Below are 18,161 nucleotides of genomic sequence, written 5' to 3'. Positions count from 1 at the left end.
GGCTCCTGACCACCTTCCTAAACTGACTCGATCTCCTCCCACAGACCTTTCGTTTGACAAACGAAGAGATTGAGGCTCAGAGCAGCCAAGAAAATTCCCCAAGGTCATATGGCCTTAGGGTCACTAGGCTGGGTAAGAGAAGAGAATCTTTTTGTCTGTTTGTTTGCTGGATTTTTTGGGTAGTACCTACAGGAATAATGGGTGAGGAGGAGGGGAAGGAAAATTGGGGCCAAACCAAGGCCTTAACCTGTCCTTCAGAAGAGAACCCAGAGGTCCCAGAGGACCCCAGCACCCATGCGGCCCACCCCATGGTCCAGGGGACAGCTGGGACACAACTCACTTCTTCTGCTTCTTCTCCAGCTCGTGGTTTCGGCTCTGCTGGTTCTCCAGCAGGACGCGGGTGTCCTCCAGGTCCCAGGTCAGGTGGTGGCACTTCCTCTTCAGTTGGTGGGCTGTCTTCCTGACCTCCTCGTAAGCGCTCTGCAGCTCGGTGAGCTGTGGGGGGACAGAGGAAGCACGTGCCCTCTGGGCGCTGAACATTCCCGGGAGACATGGCTTCCGAGTGAGCATAACACTGGGGAAACATTTCTGTGTCCACTAGTCTATCTTGTCCACTTTCTGGGTCACCTTCCGGAAGCTTCTCCTGTGGATCTCAGTTTTCTCAGGGGAAAAATAGGGTTGTTTTCATTTTTCCTCAATAAACCTCCCGCCAAAACACCCACAGAATTTCTACCCTGCCTCCACCTGATGTCCCTTGAGTACCCTGTCCCCGTCACCTGGCATCATTGGGAGACATTTGTCAGAATCAGCCATGATGCTGCCAAAACTTGCCCGGGAAGCCCGAGAGGGAGGTCAGAGAGTGGAAACAGTGGATGGCACTGTGGACGGGCTGCGTCACGCAGAGTGTGCCTGGCTTTTGACAAACGGGATCCCAGCCACACGCCTTCCCCTGGGACACACCGTCGACTGTCCTAGTTGGGGCTGGGGGAGGCTGCAGCCCAGCACACACGCTTTGAAGAAATGGCCTCATTAAAGGATTGCTTTAAATAAGCAAAACTCTGAGTTAATGAAGCCTGTAATTCTAAATTCAGTATTTGGAGGCAAATGGGATGTTTTCTTATATTCTGTGGCTCAGAAAAGGTTGCGGCTTTATTACTTTTTAATGTAGCATGAATATTGCCCCTTTCCATAGGGAAACTGACCGGCTTCATAATTTGTTATTAAAGAGCCGGACTCTTCCCCGCACTGGCCCTCGTGTGGCTGCAGTTAAGCTCTCTCTTGAGGATTACGGTGCTGTGTCCATCTTGGAAATGACCATCACCACTGCCAGGGACCACACTGAGCCTCACTTCTGTGGTTGGTGGCATCCTGTGACCTCACCCACCCGCCTCTGCCGGGTGATGGGTGGTACCTTCCTCTCACATTGGGGACAGAGCAGTAAGACAGGCCCCTAATATAATCTCCACCCCCTTGGCCCGTCCATCCAGCGGTGGAGACTGGGAAATGCAGATTTAGGGAAATAATGGAGGGACTTCCCGTCTCCACCAGGAAAGACTTTCAAAGAGAGGCCTTTACGTGGAGATCTGTAAGAACAGGGGGCGAGAGGCGTGGCGGGGTGTGCTGGTGTGGACGAGAGCCAACTCTGCACGTGTCTTCCAGATTCCCACCCAGTGACGTCACAGTGGCCATTTGACAGTGGCGATGGTGGAAGGGTTTACACGCTACACAAGATGGGAGACAGGCACAGGCATCCAGCTGTCCCTGTGCACACCCGGAAAGGCTAGATAGCACCATGTTGTAGAGGAGCGAGACTCCATTACATCTGTGGTGTCTATTGGGTGTTCAAGAGGGAAATTTCTGGATATTGGAAATACAGAAGGCACAAAGTCAGAATGATGATGGGAGATAATGATATTATGGCAGCAGGAATGTTCTCCAAGGACTGGGAGTTCTGCTTGTCCAGAAATAGAGGGAAGGCCGTGGACCATGGGGAGGGAAGGATTCAACATGGAGACCCTGGCACAGTAGGACCTGCAAAGAGCTGTGCCTCATGGGGAAGGCACGAGAAAAGTTCTACAGAACCACTGGCCTGGCATGTGGTACCAAGGCTCACTTCTGCTCTGGCTCTGGGTGGGGAAGAAAGTACTTCCATCAGAAATCAAAACTGTGGGCTCAGTGACACACAGGAGGATCAGGAGGCTGAGGCAGGAGGATCACGAGTTCAAAGGCAGCCTCAGCAAAGCGAGGCCCTAGGCAACTCAGTGAGACCCTGTCTCTAAGTAAAACACAGAATAGGGCTGGGGATGGGGCTCAGTGGTTGAGGGCCCTGAGTTCAATCCCTGGTACCCCCCCCAAAAAAAATAAAACCAAAACAAAACAAAATACTGTCGGTGTAGGCCTCATGTGGGTTACAGATGGACACTTTTTCATATCACACAAAAATCTGAGACCGACAACCCAGTGTCATCTCAGGGGTCACTGCAGAAGAACACACAACAGTGTTTCTTGTAGTGGGAAACTCCCACCCCCGCTACCAAAGACTCCAGTAAAATCAATAAAAAGTTTAAGAAAAAAATCTCCTCTGAAGATCAACTCATAATAAAAACATCTAAATTCACACAGACATCACATGAGAGAAGATTTTTAAAATCCACAGCGCGGAGCACCTGGGACTGTTGGGGGCAGCAGAGGGAGGCGCTGGAGATGAGCTCACCATCAAAATTCACAAAACAAGGGGAAAGAAAACCCGCCCAGAGAGTCGCACAGCAGGATGCTCCTGAAGGCTGTGGCAGGGGAGGCCAGAGGCTGGAGGAAGGGAACTGGTTAGCAGGGGTTGCTCTAGTCTAGATGGGACACAGAGGTGACATCAGCACGGGCAACGGGAGTAGTTAATGTGACTGCTTTAGAAGTATATCGCGAGGATCTTAGAGGGAAACCTCGGGCCCAGAAGGTAAGGTGGCTTTCACGAGGGCCAGCGGAGGCGGAAACAGGACCTGGATCATCCTGAGTGGGCGTGTGTGCTCAGACCAGGACCCACAGGGAGAGAGACTGGTTTCCAAGTCCCACAGTGACCAGAATTTGTAACAGCTGCCCAGGTGGAAAGCCATGAAACGGCTGGTGGTTCCTCTCCTCCTCTGTCCCCAACCATGGGTCACTCACCAGCCCACTCCCTGACACCTGTGGTCCAGACGATCTGCTCCCCTCTTACCTTCTGTTCCAGCTCTTTCCTGGATGTCAGCTGCGAGTCCAGCCTCTCCTCACACTGCTGGAGACGCTTTCTGAGAAACTCATTCTCCATCTGAGCACAGTCGAAGCGCATCTGCCACTCATCTGCTGTTTAACAGAGTCAGGGAGGCCGGGATAGGAGGCCAGGTGAGGATGAGGCCAGGGTGGCCTCTCTTCCACTTTCTTGGCTCTTTGGATGCAATTTCACAGTATCCATGGAGACCCGGGACCTCAATCTTGGGCTTCAGGTTAGGAAGCTATGCTGGCTAGCCAAGTTTATGGACTACTTCCTCTAGACAGCCTGCTCTGACCGCCTCCAGCTGTCTAAAGTACTTAATGACCCATTGTTCTAAGATCCACTGCCTTATACTGTTCGGTTGCCTTTGTAAGGTGGACTCATATTTTCTTTTTCCAAAGAAATTCCATAATCCTTTAGGTTGGAGAAGCTGTGAGTCCTTGGCATACATGATAGATGGATGGATAAGTGAATAGATAGATTGATAAATGGATGGGCAAGTGGATAGATAAATAGATACATAAGTGTGTAATAATGGAAAGATAAATAGCAGGACAGGTGAACAGGTGTGTGGATGGATAAATGGGCAGTAGGATCGAGGTCTTTGAAGAGGTAACCCCACTACAGATCTCTACATCACTAAGTTAAAGGAGAAGGACGTGATATTAAGGAATTAACACTGATTCAATTTCCCACCGAGATACATGATATCATGGTGGGAAAGGAATCCTGTCACCTGCCACGACAAATTCTGAGGGTAACAAGCATTTGACATTTCCGCAGCGCCCCTGCCCCGGGGCTCCCTCTACGAGGTGCTCAGGGACGGGCCGGGAGGCAATGCTCCATCCTTCAAGAATCACCCCCTCCTGTGGCTCCCCTGCCCAGGGTGTCTGGTTCAGTCCCTCCTTATCAAGTCCCTCTTTCCCTGGGTTTACCTGATCTCTACATTTATACTGCAAATTTCTCGAAAGTCAGTCCCAACCAAAATCCTCCTGCAACCCCGCAGTGTGCAGCTCAGTTCTAGGTGCACAGCATCAAAGACTTCTCTTTCACCGTGCAGCCACGCATAAAGAAGGAGTCTGGCTTTTATAATTAAGACTCCAGCTGGATCCGCAGAGGCGGGTGAGGGGCTGCGGCGGCGGTGGCATGATTAAAGAGTTTGATGGCTTCTTTCAACGTTCCTCCCTTTTAGAAATACTCTCTAATGAGTATGTATGACTTTCATAATGAAACACAAAATATTTGTGGGTTGATTTCCGGGAATGGGCATCCAGGGCTGAGAGCCTGGTTAGTGGGGGACTGCTGTGTCCTGGAGCTCAGCGCGTCTCCCCAACGCGGGACTCCCTGGTCTTTCCAGAGGAAACCAACCGGGAACCTCACTGAGACCTCGGTCAGATGCAGCTGGTGCCGAGAGTCCCCGGGAACCCTGCCTTGTGGGCCTCCCACACCACAGACTCCTCTGTGCTGACCTCCCTGGGAAGTGCCTGCCCAGGTGGGTCCAGGAAGCGTGCGGGGCAGGAGCATGGGAGAAACCCAGCCCGTCTCCCTCGGTGGACCCCTGACTTCTGTTCCTGGGAGTGTCCCTGACATTTCAAGGGCATAAATTCTCTGGGGACACTGAAGGCAGGATCCTGGCATTTTCGAGATGCTGACACAGTGGTTCTCCTCCTCACCTGACTCCATCAGGCTGGGGAGAACTAGGAGGCAGGGGCAAGCTGACAAGCACGTCACCATGCCACCAACCATGAGATGTCCCCAGGTGCCTGGGTCAAAAGGGCCTGCCCAGGAAACCCTGGCACGACTGAACACATCTATCACTGGAGAAGGGAGAGTCCCCTCACCTCGTGGCAGCCAGCTTTGCCATCTCTGATAGGGGGCGGGGTGCTTCTGTGGAATTGGTTGGTATGAAGAAAGGCAGTGAACCCACGATTTCTGGTAACAATGTCGATAAAGCAGCAAACACCCGTTCAGCCTCCGCACCTCACAGGGGGGGAGGCACGATTGGTACTGATCATGACTCTCGCCATTTGAAGATGGGGAAACTGAGGCACAGCGATTTTGTTTTCAGCTGAAAGCCACACACCCGCTAAGATGGAACCCAGATCAAAATCCAGGAATCCAACTACAGAGGTTTCACCTTTTTCAAAATTCGTACTTCAAATATCCCTGGGAATATAAGAGGGTCTTGTTCATCGAGCCACCATCTTTTATTCTTTGCATCATCCAGCGCCTGTCACACGGATATTTATTATTTTGATTGAGCACATAATAAATGCTCAATAAAAACAGTATTTTAATGGAAGCCCCTCTTAACCAGCCTCCTTGCAGGATGGATCATCATTCTCCTCCAGGATGATGGGGAGAACCTGTTAAATAAACCTGTTTTCCTTGTAAAGAATCCTGCCTCAGATTTCACTATAGTAACAGAAAAGGACTAAAGAATGATCCCAACCCAAAGTGGGAAATATAATTTTGCATTACACGGTGCCTGTCACTGTTGTGTGGGACTCTGAGAGGCTGTGCCTGCCTAAGTCCCAGCCCCTGATGTAGTGTGCAGTACATGGCAGGTGCTTAGCATGCACCAATGAACCAGTTTAGTCAGAAGACAGCCATGTCTTCCAGCACCCACCCCCCGGGGTCCCGGGTGGCTCACCTCCCGCCGCGTGGCTCCTCTCCAAGTCATTCAGCTGAATTTTCTGCTGGGCTTCCTCCAACTGCTTCTCTACTTCTCCCAACTTCTTCTGGACTTGCTCGTACTTGCTCTGGAAGAAAGAGACCAAGGCGAGCCATGATTTGGAGATGGCTGGAGTTTGTCCACCTGAGCTCATGTGTAGGGGGACAGGTCCTCCTGGTGGCATGTGAAGAGGCAGGGCCTGGTGGGGGTCCTCAGTTCATGGAGAACTTGTCCCCTTGGAATGGATTTAGTTTTGGTGGGACCGCAAGTTTGTTCTTGCGAGAGGGTTGTTGTAAGGAGCAAGGCTGGACCTCCACCCCTGGCTCAGCTTTCTGTTTAGCACTGGGCCCTCTCGCTGCCTTCCGCATGAGCTCTGGCCATGATGCCATCTGCTGGTGGACCCTCATCAGAGTCCAAACCAATAGTGATGCCCAAACTTGGACTTTCAGCCTCTAAATCTGTTCAATAAAACTATTTTCTCTATAAAGATTCCTGCCTCAGGTATTTGGTTATAGTAACAGAAAAGGACTAATACAGGTCCAAACTAAAGGTGGACAGAAGCCAAAGTCAGTCACCTCATCCATGGCACCTCTGAGACCAGGAATGCCCACCTGCTGCACCATCCTTACCCTTGTGCCTCCACAGCCAAGGACTTTCCAAGGCCGTGCCTTAGGAAGACCCACTGTCCCCAAGATCCTTGAGCCTGGAGTCGTTCCACCCACCTGTGCACCTTGCTTAGGCTTATGATCCCAGGGCTGAGCACTGGGAGGCAGGCAGCCATGCCCTGTCACCCTGCTCAGCACCCTAACACTTACCTTGAGCTCCTGGGCCTCCCGGAAGGCCTGCAGCCTCTCTGCCCGCTCGCTCTCCAGCGCCTGGCAGGCCGCGTCCCCTTTGAAGCGCTCGTCTGCCAGCTCTGTGGTCAAGTCAGCAATCTGGGGACAGGTGGGGAGGCAGGGCAGGGTCACTCACTGGAACCACTGATCTGTCTCGCCCCAGACACCCTCCACGGCACCCCCCTTGGCCCAATCACGGGCTGTCAGGGAGAAGCCAGGTAGTGCAGTTGTTGAGAGGACAGACGTCAGGACACCACTGGCTTTGATGTGCCATGATTCTTGGTCCAATACTCACTACCTGAGCGTGACTTTAAGGCAAGCAGAATGCTTAAATGATTCTCAGTCTTCTTGGTTTTAAAAAGGAGGGCAGTAACATACAAGATGGCTTTGGGATTCAGTGAAATGATCCATGGGAAACTTATCCCGGTGCCTGGCACATAATAAATGCTCAATCCAAAGAGCATTTTAATGGAAGCTCTTCTTATCCAGGCTCCTTGCAGGACTGATCGTATGCTCCCCAGGGATGATGGGGAAAACCTGTTAGGTAAATGAACCTATTTTCTTTGTAAAGAATCCTGCCTCTGTTATTTCATTCTAGTAACAGAAAAGGACTAATCCATGGTCCAGACCAAAGGTGAATAGAAGCTAAAGTTGGTCACCTCATCCATGGCACCTCCAAGACAGGTTTCAGAAGCTGAAAGTCCACACATAGATGGACAGATTGCCCCGGCCTGTGGATGCTCTCAGCCTGGAGGCCTCTGTGGGTCCCTGGGGGCCACTTGCCCCTGCCAGGTGATACCCATGCGCACTTAGTACCAACTGGGTGCATTTCCAACCTGCTTTTGTAAGTTGCAGTTTTACTATAACACCTATCAATTAGCACAGGAACCTGGAGAATATGGCTACGCAAGACTTTCCATGACAGTTAGGTTGAATGTTTTGGAAGGAATTAATAAAAAGCCATCAAATCCATGTAGTTGCAAAAACTAGACGTGTAAAATAAATTTTTCTATTCACATGACTTGGAAGAAGTCTAAACTGAGCCAGGTACAATGGCACATATCTGTAGTAATCCCAGTGACTTGGAAGGCTGAGGCAGGAGGATCACAAGTTCAAGGCCAGTCTTCGAAACTCAGTGAGACCTTAAGCAATTAAAGAGACCCTGCCTCAAAATAAAAAATAAAGAGGGCTGGTGATGCCATTCAGTGGTTAAGTGCCCCTGGGTTCAAGTCTTAGTATCAAAAAATAAGAAAAAAAAATGTCAAGACTGAGAATCGTGTGGTTGGATATTAAGGGTATGGATTAACGAGGAAAAAGAGCAGAACTTGAGTCAGAAGTTCATATGCAAAGGAGGCGCTCCCACCAGGTAACCCAGGGCGTGAAACTGCGTGTGTCTGAAGTTTAAAAACAATCTTAAATGAATTCCCAGTTATACTGACTCGATTTTTGCTTTTATTTTCATTCTTATTTTCCAATAAACTGACCGACTATAAATGCCCAATGGGTCGGGGCTTCTGTGGTATTCCTGTTCTGAAATGCAGCCTTCAAGTTTCAAGTTTATGCCCCTGAAAGCACATTGGTGGAGAGTTAAGGCCAAGGAGCTCAGCAGTGGCGCTGCAGGGGAGGGGAGGTTGAGAAGCCCGGGGGCAGCTGCTCATGTCCAGGGGCAGCTCGTGGACCTAGAAAGCAGATGTGGGTACTCTTACCACCAAAGGAAGAGAAACGTCACCATAGGAGATGACGGGTCTATTAACTGGCTTGACGTTAGGAATCAACTTGCCTGTACGTCAGTATAAATCCACCAACACAGCCCGTCACAACTCAAATAATACAGTCCACAAAAACCACAGTCGAGAGGCAGAGAGCGAACAGATATATGGAAGAGGCAGGGTACAGGGTTCAAGTCCAGGAGCTATGATCACTGTGGTGTGTGAGCTTGGACAGTCTCCCCTCTGGGGCTTGGGTCACCTGAACCGCAAAATGCACTGAGTTAGGTGAGGTCTCCTGTCCCCTGACACGCTGAAGCTGCACCTAGGGTGGCCGTGCAATGTCCCAGCTCCCCCCTCCCATCAGCCCCGGTGTCATGCCTGGTACTCAGGGGCGACTGGGGCTGTTTTCAGACAGAAGCCAAATGGTCCCCCATCATGGAACAAGTCTGCCTTCTGAGCTGGTCCCTGTCGATACTGTCATCTGCCAGGCAGGCTCAAAATCAGTCTTCTGCCCCAAAAGAAGGAAGATGTAAACCAGGCACAGTGGTGCATGTCCGTAATCCCAACGGCTCGGGAGGCTGAGGCGGGAGGATGGACAGTTCAAAGCCAGCCTCAGCCAAAGGGAGGCCCTAAGCAACTCAGTGAGACCTTGTCTCTAAATAAGACACAAAATAGGGCTGGGATGGGGCTCGGTGGCTGAGTGCCCCTGAGTTCAATCCCCAGTACAAAAAAAAAAAAAAAAAGGAAGGTGCACATCTGAATATTCTGCCTGAAAAAATCCCCAAGATGAAGATCAAGGACCCAAGGCTGCCAAATGGGCTGTTTGAAGTGATCCAGCGCTTGCTTGTTTTTGCACAGAACAAAGCGCTCCCAGACTGTCCATGGGCATGTCTTTTTTCTTACAGGGATGGGCTCACAGGGGACTCCAACTTATTTGTGATGTTTCTGGGTTGTCAATTTTTTTAGCCACTTTTGTAATCAGCAAACAAAACACACTATTTTTCAAAAAGAGGAAAAAATAGTTGTGCCACCAAATCGGGGGCTGCTCTATTCACCCCGTGACCTCCATCCCCCCTCATCCCCTCACCCCCCACCTGGTTCAGCACCTCAGCAACTGCTCAGTCAAAATGCAGATTTCAATAGAAACAGAGAAAAGGGGAGGCTCGGGGGAAGAATTGCAAACTCATATAACATGAGGTGAGATCTGAACCCAGGCCTCTCAGATCCAAGTAAGGACCACCAGGCAGCTCAGGAAGGAGGGGTTCTGCAGGGTGTGCCTGGGAGATGGAGCACCCTTTGACCTTTCTTACACTGTCTTTTAAATGCACTAGTGTGAGCTGACGCACACCTGTCATCCCAGTGACTTGGGAGGCTGAGGCAGGAGGATGGCAAGTTCAAAGCCAGCCTCAGCACCTTTCAAAACTGAGGTCCTGAGCAACTCAGTGAGACCCTATCTCAAAAAAACAAAACAAAACACTCTGGGTGTGTGGCTCTGTGGTAAAGCACCCCTGGGTTCAATGCCTGGTAGCCAGAAATTAAATAAATAAAATGCACTGGGGAAGTCCTTGGGTTGCAATTACGTGAGGTGTTTGTGAAATGCAAATTCCAGGACCCTCAGATTCCCCCCAGTCGGCCTCTGGGGCAGAGTCCGGGACCTGCATTTCACCCTGCTCCAGGGCGATCTTGTGCACAACTAGTTCAGGAGTCACAGCCACCCAACCAGGGCTCACACTGGGCTCTGAGTGTTAGATGTGCTGATGGCCGGGGGAAAGCACCTAGTCGGGGGCGGGGGGAGCCCACCTAGCCATGGCCGCCCCATCAGGCCAGTGCAACCCAGGAAGGCCCCGGATCACACACACCCCTGACCTCCACCACCTCGTCCCTGAATCAGCCTCCTCTCCAACACAGGGATCGTCCTCTTCCCACCTAAGCTAATTAGTGTGAAATTTGATTTGTGCTAATTGGCCTGAGCAAGGGAAACACATGATTCGTTTAATGCATTAATTCTGAGTTTCACAGAACCCAGAGTCTGGAGCCCCGAGGACAATTAGTCCTTTTGAATTGAGGAAGTGACAGAACAGCTCTCAGAGAGAAAGGTGGTCCCTGAGGTGCCCAGGTCCCCACTGATCCCTCCTCCTCCACACGCTGTGGGGCCAGGGGCTTTGTCCATGGAGGTGAGGGTGGGCACCGTGCCCAGGATTGTTAGGGGAATGCAGAATGAGAACAAGTGAACGAGGGGCGAGGCTGGTTTCAAATCCAGAGGTGTCCTTGCTCATTCCTCAAAGACCAACTCACTGGATGTCATTGTGCAAATATCCCTTGATCCAGAGCTTGGCCAAAGCAGAACAATGTTCTTCCTGCTTAGGGACCATGAATTCTAAGGGCCTGTGAGCGAGAGAGGGACAGGAAGGAAGGAATTTGCTGTCCATTTCGTACAGAATCGAAGGCATCCTGCACGGGGGGTCTCTTTTGCAACCTGGAATGGCCGCAGTGAGTGGGATTTGTTGGAGGTTAAATGCTGACACAAATGTCGTCCTGACGCTGTCACCGCTGCTGGTCACTCATGGATCTGGCCGACATTCTGCGGCCATCTACTGTGTGCCGGGGATCTCGTGGTTGAGCTGGGGAGACAGGTGAGTCAGCCACAGGGGTACCACATCTTGACTTGACTCTGTCCTCAACTCTTATATTCAAGAATTCCTGAACCCACACTGCAGCCTGGGAGGGGGGTGGGGACACGGTGACAGAGAGAGGGCTAACATGTACTGGACTGTAGATGGATAGGAGGAGTAGCTCCTAATGTTCCGTAGGACAATCAGGTAACTATGATTGACAGCCATTAACTCTATACTTCAAAATAGGTCATGGAGAGGAGTGTGGACATGCCTCCCACAGAGAAATGACAGACGTTGGAGGTGATGGCCGTGCTGAGGGCTTGGATCTGATCATCACACACTGCATACCTGTACTGACAGGTCACACCGTCCCCATCCATATGCACAGTTATTAGGACTCAAATGCAGGTTTTGGAAATTTAAAAGAGAATTCTCAGACCTACACACCACCTCACCTGCAGACAGCGGTAAGCAGTGGCCTTTCATTCTTGGCTTGTACTTCTCTGCAGGCACAGAAAGCTGCTCTTGATGACCCCGCATATGACCAAGAGCTTGTGTTCGGCACTTTGCAAAGGCTACTTCCTTTTCATACCACCGGTACCTTCCCAGGAGGGGCTGCCTGACTTCCAGCCCTGCCTCATGACCACCCTCTGCCCTCAGAGCCTCATCCACTGTCTGACTCTGTCTCCCCCCCCCCCGGATCTGGGCACTGCAGGCCAGGAACGGTGACCCTCCCAGAACACACCAGGAATCAGTGGCCCCAAGAGGTCTGGGTAAAAAGGCAGAGGGCACCCACCGAGGGCCTTGTAAGATGGACTCAATCCACTCTTGCTGGGCTGCGCGGCACTGGGGGCCGGGACACCCCCACCTCCACCCCTACCACCCTGATCAGCAAGAAGACAGGGGGATGCACAGCCAAGGGGCCGCTGCAGCCCCGGCAGGCAGGCTCCTGTGCTTTAGTGGTGACCTCGGGGTTCCCCCAAGATGCACAGGGCACCAGGAAAGGCTGCCACTCTCTGTGCAGCTGGCCTCTGGGGAGGGATCCCAGAGGGACCCACCGCCCATCACCAAGTAGCCCCGAGGGATGGTCACTGCAAGAGGAGTCAAAGTCTCGAAGCAGATGGACAGTGCTCACCGGGCGCCAAGCGCAGGTTAGTGACACTAACACTAACCCTAGTTCATCGGTGCCGAGAGGTACTGCTGCTGTGAGTTCAGATGAGGAAACTGAGGCAGGAAGGACATCGTTTACCCAAGGACACCTTCTTCACCACGCCCCAAGCCAGCCACCTCCGAGGGGCTCGCAGACGGGGGTGAAGCAAATCGACACAGGTGTGAGAGAGTCGAGGAGTCAAGGGCCCCCGGCCTCTGGTCCCACTCCCATCAGCAGGAAGGGGCCGTCTTTGCAAGGAGGCTGGGACGGGGACATCCTCCAAGCAGGCCATGTGGTGGGGACACATTGCTGACCAGGCTTAGGGTGCTGCCAGGGAGGAGGGTCCTTCAGGAGCTCTAGAGGGGGGCTTTGAGGGTCCACCAGGTGCTTCACCAGGAAGAAGAAACCAGTGCTTGGATCTGTCACCTGCGTGCCCCACCTTGGCAATGTCCTTTGGTCCTGCACTCTCCCACAAGGGCAGTCCTAACCTCTAGCATAGTTTTTTTGGAGGTAGGATTTAACCCAGGGGTGCTTAACCACTGAGCCACATCCCTGGCCCTTTTTATTTGTTTATTTTGAAACAGGGCCTCGCTCAGTTGCTGAGGTTGACTTTGAACTCACGATCCTCCTGCCTCAGCCTCCGGAGCCACTCGGATCATAGGGTGCATGACCACGCCCAGCTCTCGCTTGATTCTTATATCCCAATGGCCACCCCATCACCATTCCCCACCCCGACACTCCAACCAGCCCCACTGTGCGCCTCCCCTCTCACTGGGCCCTCTACCTGGAATGCCCCGACACCTTGTCACCGGGCTAGCTCCTGCTCTTCCTTCAACACACCTCCCTGAGAAGCCCTCCCAGACCCCATCCCAGTGTGCATAGGTGCTCCTCTCCCATCACAGCTGGTTCAGAGCCAGCCAGACCTGGGTTCGAATCCTAGCTCTGCTGTGTGACATTGGATCAATCACTTTCCCTCTCTGGGCTCCACTTTCCTCATCCATGACAAAAGGACACATACAAGGGAAAACTAGATAATGCAGATAAGGAGCTCATGGGAGCAGCTGGCAGAGGAATCCCTCTTTTAGTGTTGCTTTTGTAATTAAATTCGGCCCGACTCCATGGGTTCCTTGAATTTGTGGTGAATGCTCCTGTGCCAGACATGGAAGGCAGTATGAAGGTCTGAGGTGTGTCCTTCTCTTTGAGGGCCGCAGCCCGCCTGGGAAGGGCAACCCTTGAACATGCTTATCTGAATAACGGCAGAGATGCGGCCTGCCACACCAAGGAGGTACAGTGACTACTTTAAATGCACGTCCTCACCATGGCCTTCTGACGAGCGAATAATTATCACCTTTTGCAGTTTACTGACAATGAGACTAAGTCCCAGAGATCTGAAGGATTTGTCCTCAACGCCACAGAAATGGGGCACTAAACCAGACATCAGAGCCCCAAGCCCCCCACTCCGCTCCTCCATTCCAGGTGTCAAAATCAGATTTCTTGTTCTCCTTCCTCCCTTGGGCAGGCCACGAGGCCTTCATCTGGGCTGGGTGGTGACCAGGGAAGAGACTGTGGCCCCAGGGTTTGCCTGGGGACGAGGCACACAGGCCAAAAGCAAGAGCGGCGTCCTCCTAGCTAACCCCACTGTGGTCATCCACGTGGTGGCCACGGTGCTTTGCAGCCAGCTCTCCACCCAGGGACACACGCCCAGCAGGAAAGGCCGTCAGTGGGACACCAGGCCATCTTATTCTGCCAGGAATTAGAGTCCCCACACCCGGCCCCAGCAGGACAGAGGCGACCAGTCAGGGGCCAGAGTCAGGTACGGGAGACCTGGGTGTGGGCTGCTGCTTGAGTCAGCTTGGGGGCTGCTGGGGCCAAAATCCCCGGCAAGAACCATGAGAGGGAGGACAAGTGTGTTTGGGTGTCACTGTTTCGGAGCACTCAGGCCACTGGGCCCAAGGTGAGGCAGAACATCGGGGGGAGAGTGTGGCGAGGACAGTGGCTCAGGACAGGGCCACCGGGAAGCAGAGAGAGAGGGCTCCCCTCGCCAGGGACAAACTATAAACCCCAAGGGACACCCTCCGGGGACCCACCTCCTGCAGCCACACCCTCCAGACCCTCTCCCCAGGCCACGCCCTGCCCCCCTGCCTCTTCCGGCCACGCCCCCGGGGACCTGCCTCCCTGGCCACGCCCCGTTGATCCCTAGGGGGATGAATTCAGGCTGAGGTGGAGGCTCTCACAACCCATTCACTGCACCCAGAACTGTCCGGCACCATCTTGTGCACACGGACTGCTACCAGCGGGCTGTATCCCCTGTTGATGACCCAGCAAGTCACTTCCTTTCCCCTCCTAGGGACGAGCCTCCGTTCACACTCCTAACCACATGGGCGGTTCAGGAGGTGGGCTTTCCGACCTCAATCTCCGGGTGCATCGCATCCTGGAAGATGCTCTCCACGTCCCTTAGCAAAAGCACAACCTGCCCAGCTGATGAGACCAGAAGCCTGCCGTGCACAAACCTCGGTCTTCAGCCCTCCGTAAGGTCTTGGGGACCACCCAGAACATGCGGGAGGGAGGAGGAGATGTGCCCACTCCGGGTGCCTCCCCGCGTGCTCTGGAGCCCTCGCTGGAACTTCCTCAGGAGGGTGGGCGCTGCTTTCTTCTGAAGATAAATCCCCCATCTCCACCCAGGCGGGGTGGCATGCTTGGGGAATATTTATAGCCCCGGCTCCCCGACGCCTCCTCTGCTTCTTCGCAAATGAAGCGCTTACATCATTTTGCAATAATGTTGTCTTTTTAATAAGCCTAGTCAAACGCGCTTCCACGGAGGAGACAACACGTGTCAGCAAGGTCTCTCTGTGGGCTTCCCCCTGCTGAGCAGGCGGGGCGTCTTCCTGATGCAGGCCCTGAAGGGGGGTCTGGGCCCCAGCTGTCAGCAGGGGCTCCCTTCTAGGAATCTAGGAGCACCGGAAGGGGGTAGCTTCTCCTGGGCTCTACCTGGTGCTTCTCAACGTGTGGCCACACACCAGCAGCTTCCCCTCACCTGAGAACATGCCAGAAATAGATTCTCAAGTCCCAACCCCATTTACAGAGTCAGAGGGGCTAAGGGTGGGGTCTAGAAACCTCTGCTACATCCTACAGAAGATTCTTAGGTTCAGTCACCGAGCTGCTCTGAAGGACCAGGACCCCTTTCCCTGCATTCGGATCCCCCAGGACTTGTTCAAGCAGCAATGAAGGATCCTCCCGTCCTCCTCTGGGGTCTTCTAGAACAAACCATCCAGAGACGAGACTGCAGAGGCCACAGGGTTCATGTCCCCTGGGGTGGATACCTGCTCTTCAAGGTGTAGGAGCAACCCACAGAAACCAGCAGTAACTTTCTTAGGGAGATGGCTGTGGCTCTCAGCAGGGAGAGGCAGGGAGATGAGAACCGTTTCTTCCAATAAAGCCCTACCCGGCCCCAATATATCACATTTCTGCAAATCTCATTGATATTGATTCTAAGATCTGTCAGACGCACTGATGGCAAAGATACAACCCGATTTCAGAAATGTAACATGATGGGAAAACAGTGTGCACTTGAGAATTGGTAAAATCAAGAGTGAGACACTCTGGCAATTAATCCTGTTTGGGGGAGTCCTGGAGACCTCTGACCTCAATATCAGTCCTGAAGAAACTCAAGGGTTTAGAAAACACAACTTAATACTACAGTAGCCCAACAGGAGGGCCACAGAGTGGAAGGAAATGTCTACAGCACACACCACATAACAATAGAACTTATATACAGAATATATAAAGAGTTGCTGCAAAACAATAAGAAAAAAAATAGAGAGTGGGCAAAAGACTTAGAAGGCCACTTTGCCAGAGGATAACCAAAGAGCTCAAAGCATGCAGAAAAGCTCACATTAAAATGGCAGTGTGGTACAACTGCTCACCTATGAAAATTGCTAAATGAAACAACAGAGAACACCAAGTGCTGACAAGAATGTGGAGCAACTGGAACTCTTACTCATTGCTTTAGCAAACTCTTAGGCAGCATCTATTAAAACTGAACCTACAAATGCCTTACCCCCAGCAATTCCATTTCTAGGTATCTTCCTAACAGAAGTGTACCACACATGCACCAAAACACATGTGCAACAATGGTTATAGTAGGTGTATTTATAAAAGTTCAATATTTAAAATGAATAACTAAATAAGCAACTGTAAAAAAAAATCTGGAAACAACCAAATGTCTACTTGGAGTAGAATGTAGAATGGATAAACAGTGGTGTGTTCACACAATTGGAAACTTATACAGCAATGAGAATGACTGGCCCAGAACAACCCACAAATTTGTGGGTGAATGTCACAAACACAAGGTCAAATGAACAGAGCAGACACAAGCCAGTGCACACATTTTTGTGCAGATAAGAGTGAGAATAAACTGGAGAAATTTACTGTTATCTTAATCCGTAGGTGGTTTTGTATTTTCCAATCTAGTCAGAACATGTCTATGGAACATCTAGTTTGCCTCTTGGCTCTTGCTGCTAGGAAGCTCAGTGTTAGACTGCCAGCCCACATTTAGTGGATCCTTCCAACCATTCTGTGTCTATTATCTGCCGGGGGCGGGGTGCTCCATTGGATGGACAAGAGGCATCCTGGCCTTTGGGTCTCCCCATGTAGCTGGAACACAAACATGGGGAAGCAATGGTCTGAATGGAAACCAGGTAGTGGTCCAGAGCAGGGCCATAATCCGCCATGAGAATCCCGCTAAGGCTTCCCCAGGGCCAGCTCACGCAGAGGTCACGGTGTGAGCGGGAAATGGAGGCAGATGGCAGGTTCTAAGGTCTCTTTCCCTGGCTTTGTATATTCTTCAACTCCTATTACCCTTGGGTATTTTTTGGCTTTGAAAGTTCACCTGACTTTTTAAAGCCCCACACATCTTTTTGCAACCATCTGTGGCACCAAGGTGCAGAGAACTGGGCAGAGCCGTCTGCAGTCACCAACACACAACTGCTCAGTGCAGGTCTCAGGCCCAGGGCTTCCTCCGCTCCTTCTCCAAGTGTCCCCACATCTGTCCCTCTGGATGCTAAGAAGGCTCTTCTCCTCCCTTCGGATCTCCCCAGCAGCCAAGGCGTGGCAAACCCCCATCGGATCCGGCAGCTCTGATTACCACATGGAATGTCAGCTGGGTGGGAAGGGATTTCTACAGGGAAGTCACCGAGATTCACAGCCAAGCCTCCCGCTCCGATTTCTCACGTCCCCACTCTACAGGTTGCCACTACCAGCCGTTCAGGCGCTGCTCTCTAGAGATGCCCTGGAGATCACAAGGAACGTGCCACCTCCTCATGACAGTGTTGTCGCCTGGGAGAGGGACACAGGCCCAGGATGCAGCATCTCAGCCCAGCTTCTCCTGACCCTCGGCATGGATGTGGCCTTTCCTTCCAGGAGCAACTGTGTGGCTGGACATGGTTGATGGGGGGGGGGGGTTGCGGGGAACTCCAGAATCCCCCGTGGGGAGTGTGGACATGATCCCCCAGGGAGGACGAGGGGCCAGACAGAGAAAGTCCCTCCCAAACTTCATGCCACATCTCCAGATCCACCACATGCTGTCCACAAGGGAGTTCTGTTGGCCTTACCATAAACCATTTCCAGGGGCCACTGTCCCTCATCCAAACAGTAACTCATGGGGGGGTCGGAGACTCTAGTTTGAACTAAGCTACAAATCCTATCCCGGGATGCCCCAGGACCTCGACTCGCCATTTCCATTCTGTCTGCACACCTGAGCATAAATGGCACGTGGAATCGTGCAGCTCTGTAATGGAATATCCCCTTCCAGGACGCCTTCCTGTTATACAAGCCTGTCATTCGCCCTCCCATTATGGTCACCTCCCTTGCTTCAACTCCATAGCAATTCAGGATCTGATGGTAACTGACTTGTGTTCTGTCTCCGTCTGTTAACCTGG

The 18,161-nt window shown here is 52.2% G+C and overlaps 1 protein-coding gene across 5 annotated transcripts in view; it reads right to left on the bottom strand.

Moving 5' to 3' along the window:
• Nucleotides 1-18,161, bottom strand: part of MYO18B (myosin XVIIIB) — a 220,050-nt gene that overhangs the window by 98,765 nt on the left and 103,124 nt on the right. For 4 of the 5 annotated variants that reach the window (XM_081282762.1, XM_081282765.1, XM_081282766.1 and 1 more), the window contains exons 26-29: nt 6,731-6,850; nt 5,895-6,003; nt 3,209-3,333; nt 341-495 (exon numbers count right to left, since the gene is read on the bottom strand). In XM_081282762.1, coding sequence (XP_081138888.1) covers nt 341-495; nt 3,209-3,333; nt 5,895-6,003; nt 6,731-6,850 — 509 coding nt within the window. The remainder of the gene's footprint in view (nt 1-340; nt 496-3,208; nt 3,334-5,894; nt 6,004-6,730; nt 6,851-18,161) is intronic. The other variant, XM_081282764.1, reaches the window with a different exon arrangement.

The sequence above is a fragment of the Spermophilus citellus genome (genome assembly GCF_964194105.1).
Source record: "Spermophilus citellus genome assembly, chromosome: 3".
In the NCBI taxonomy this organism is placed as follows: Eukaryota; Metazoa; Chordata; class Mammalia; order Rodentia; family Sciuridae; genus Spermophilus; species Spermophilus citellus.
This window is presented reverse-complemented; position numbering and strand designations above follow the sequence as displayed.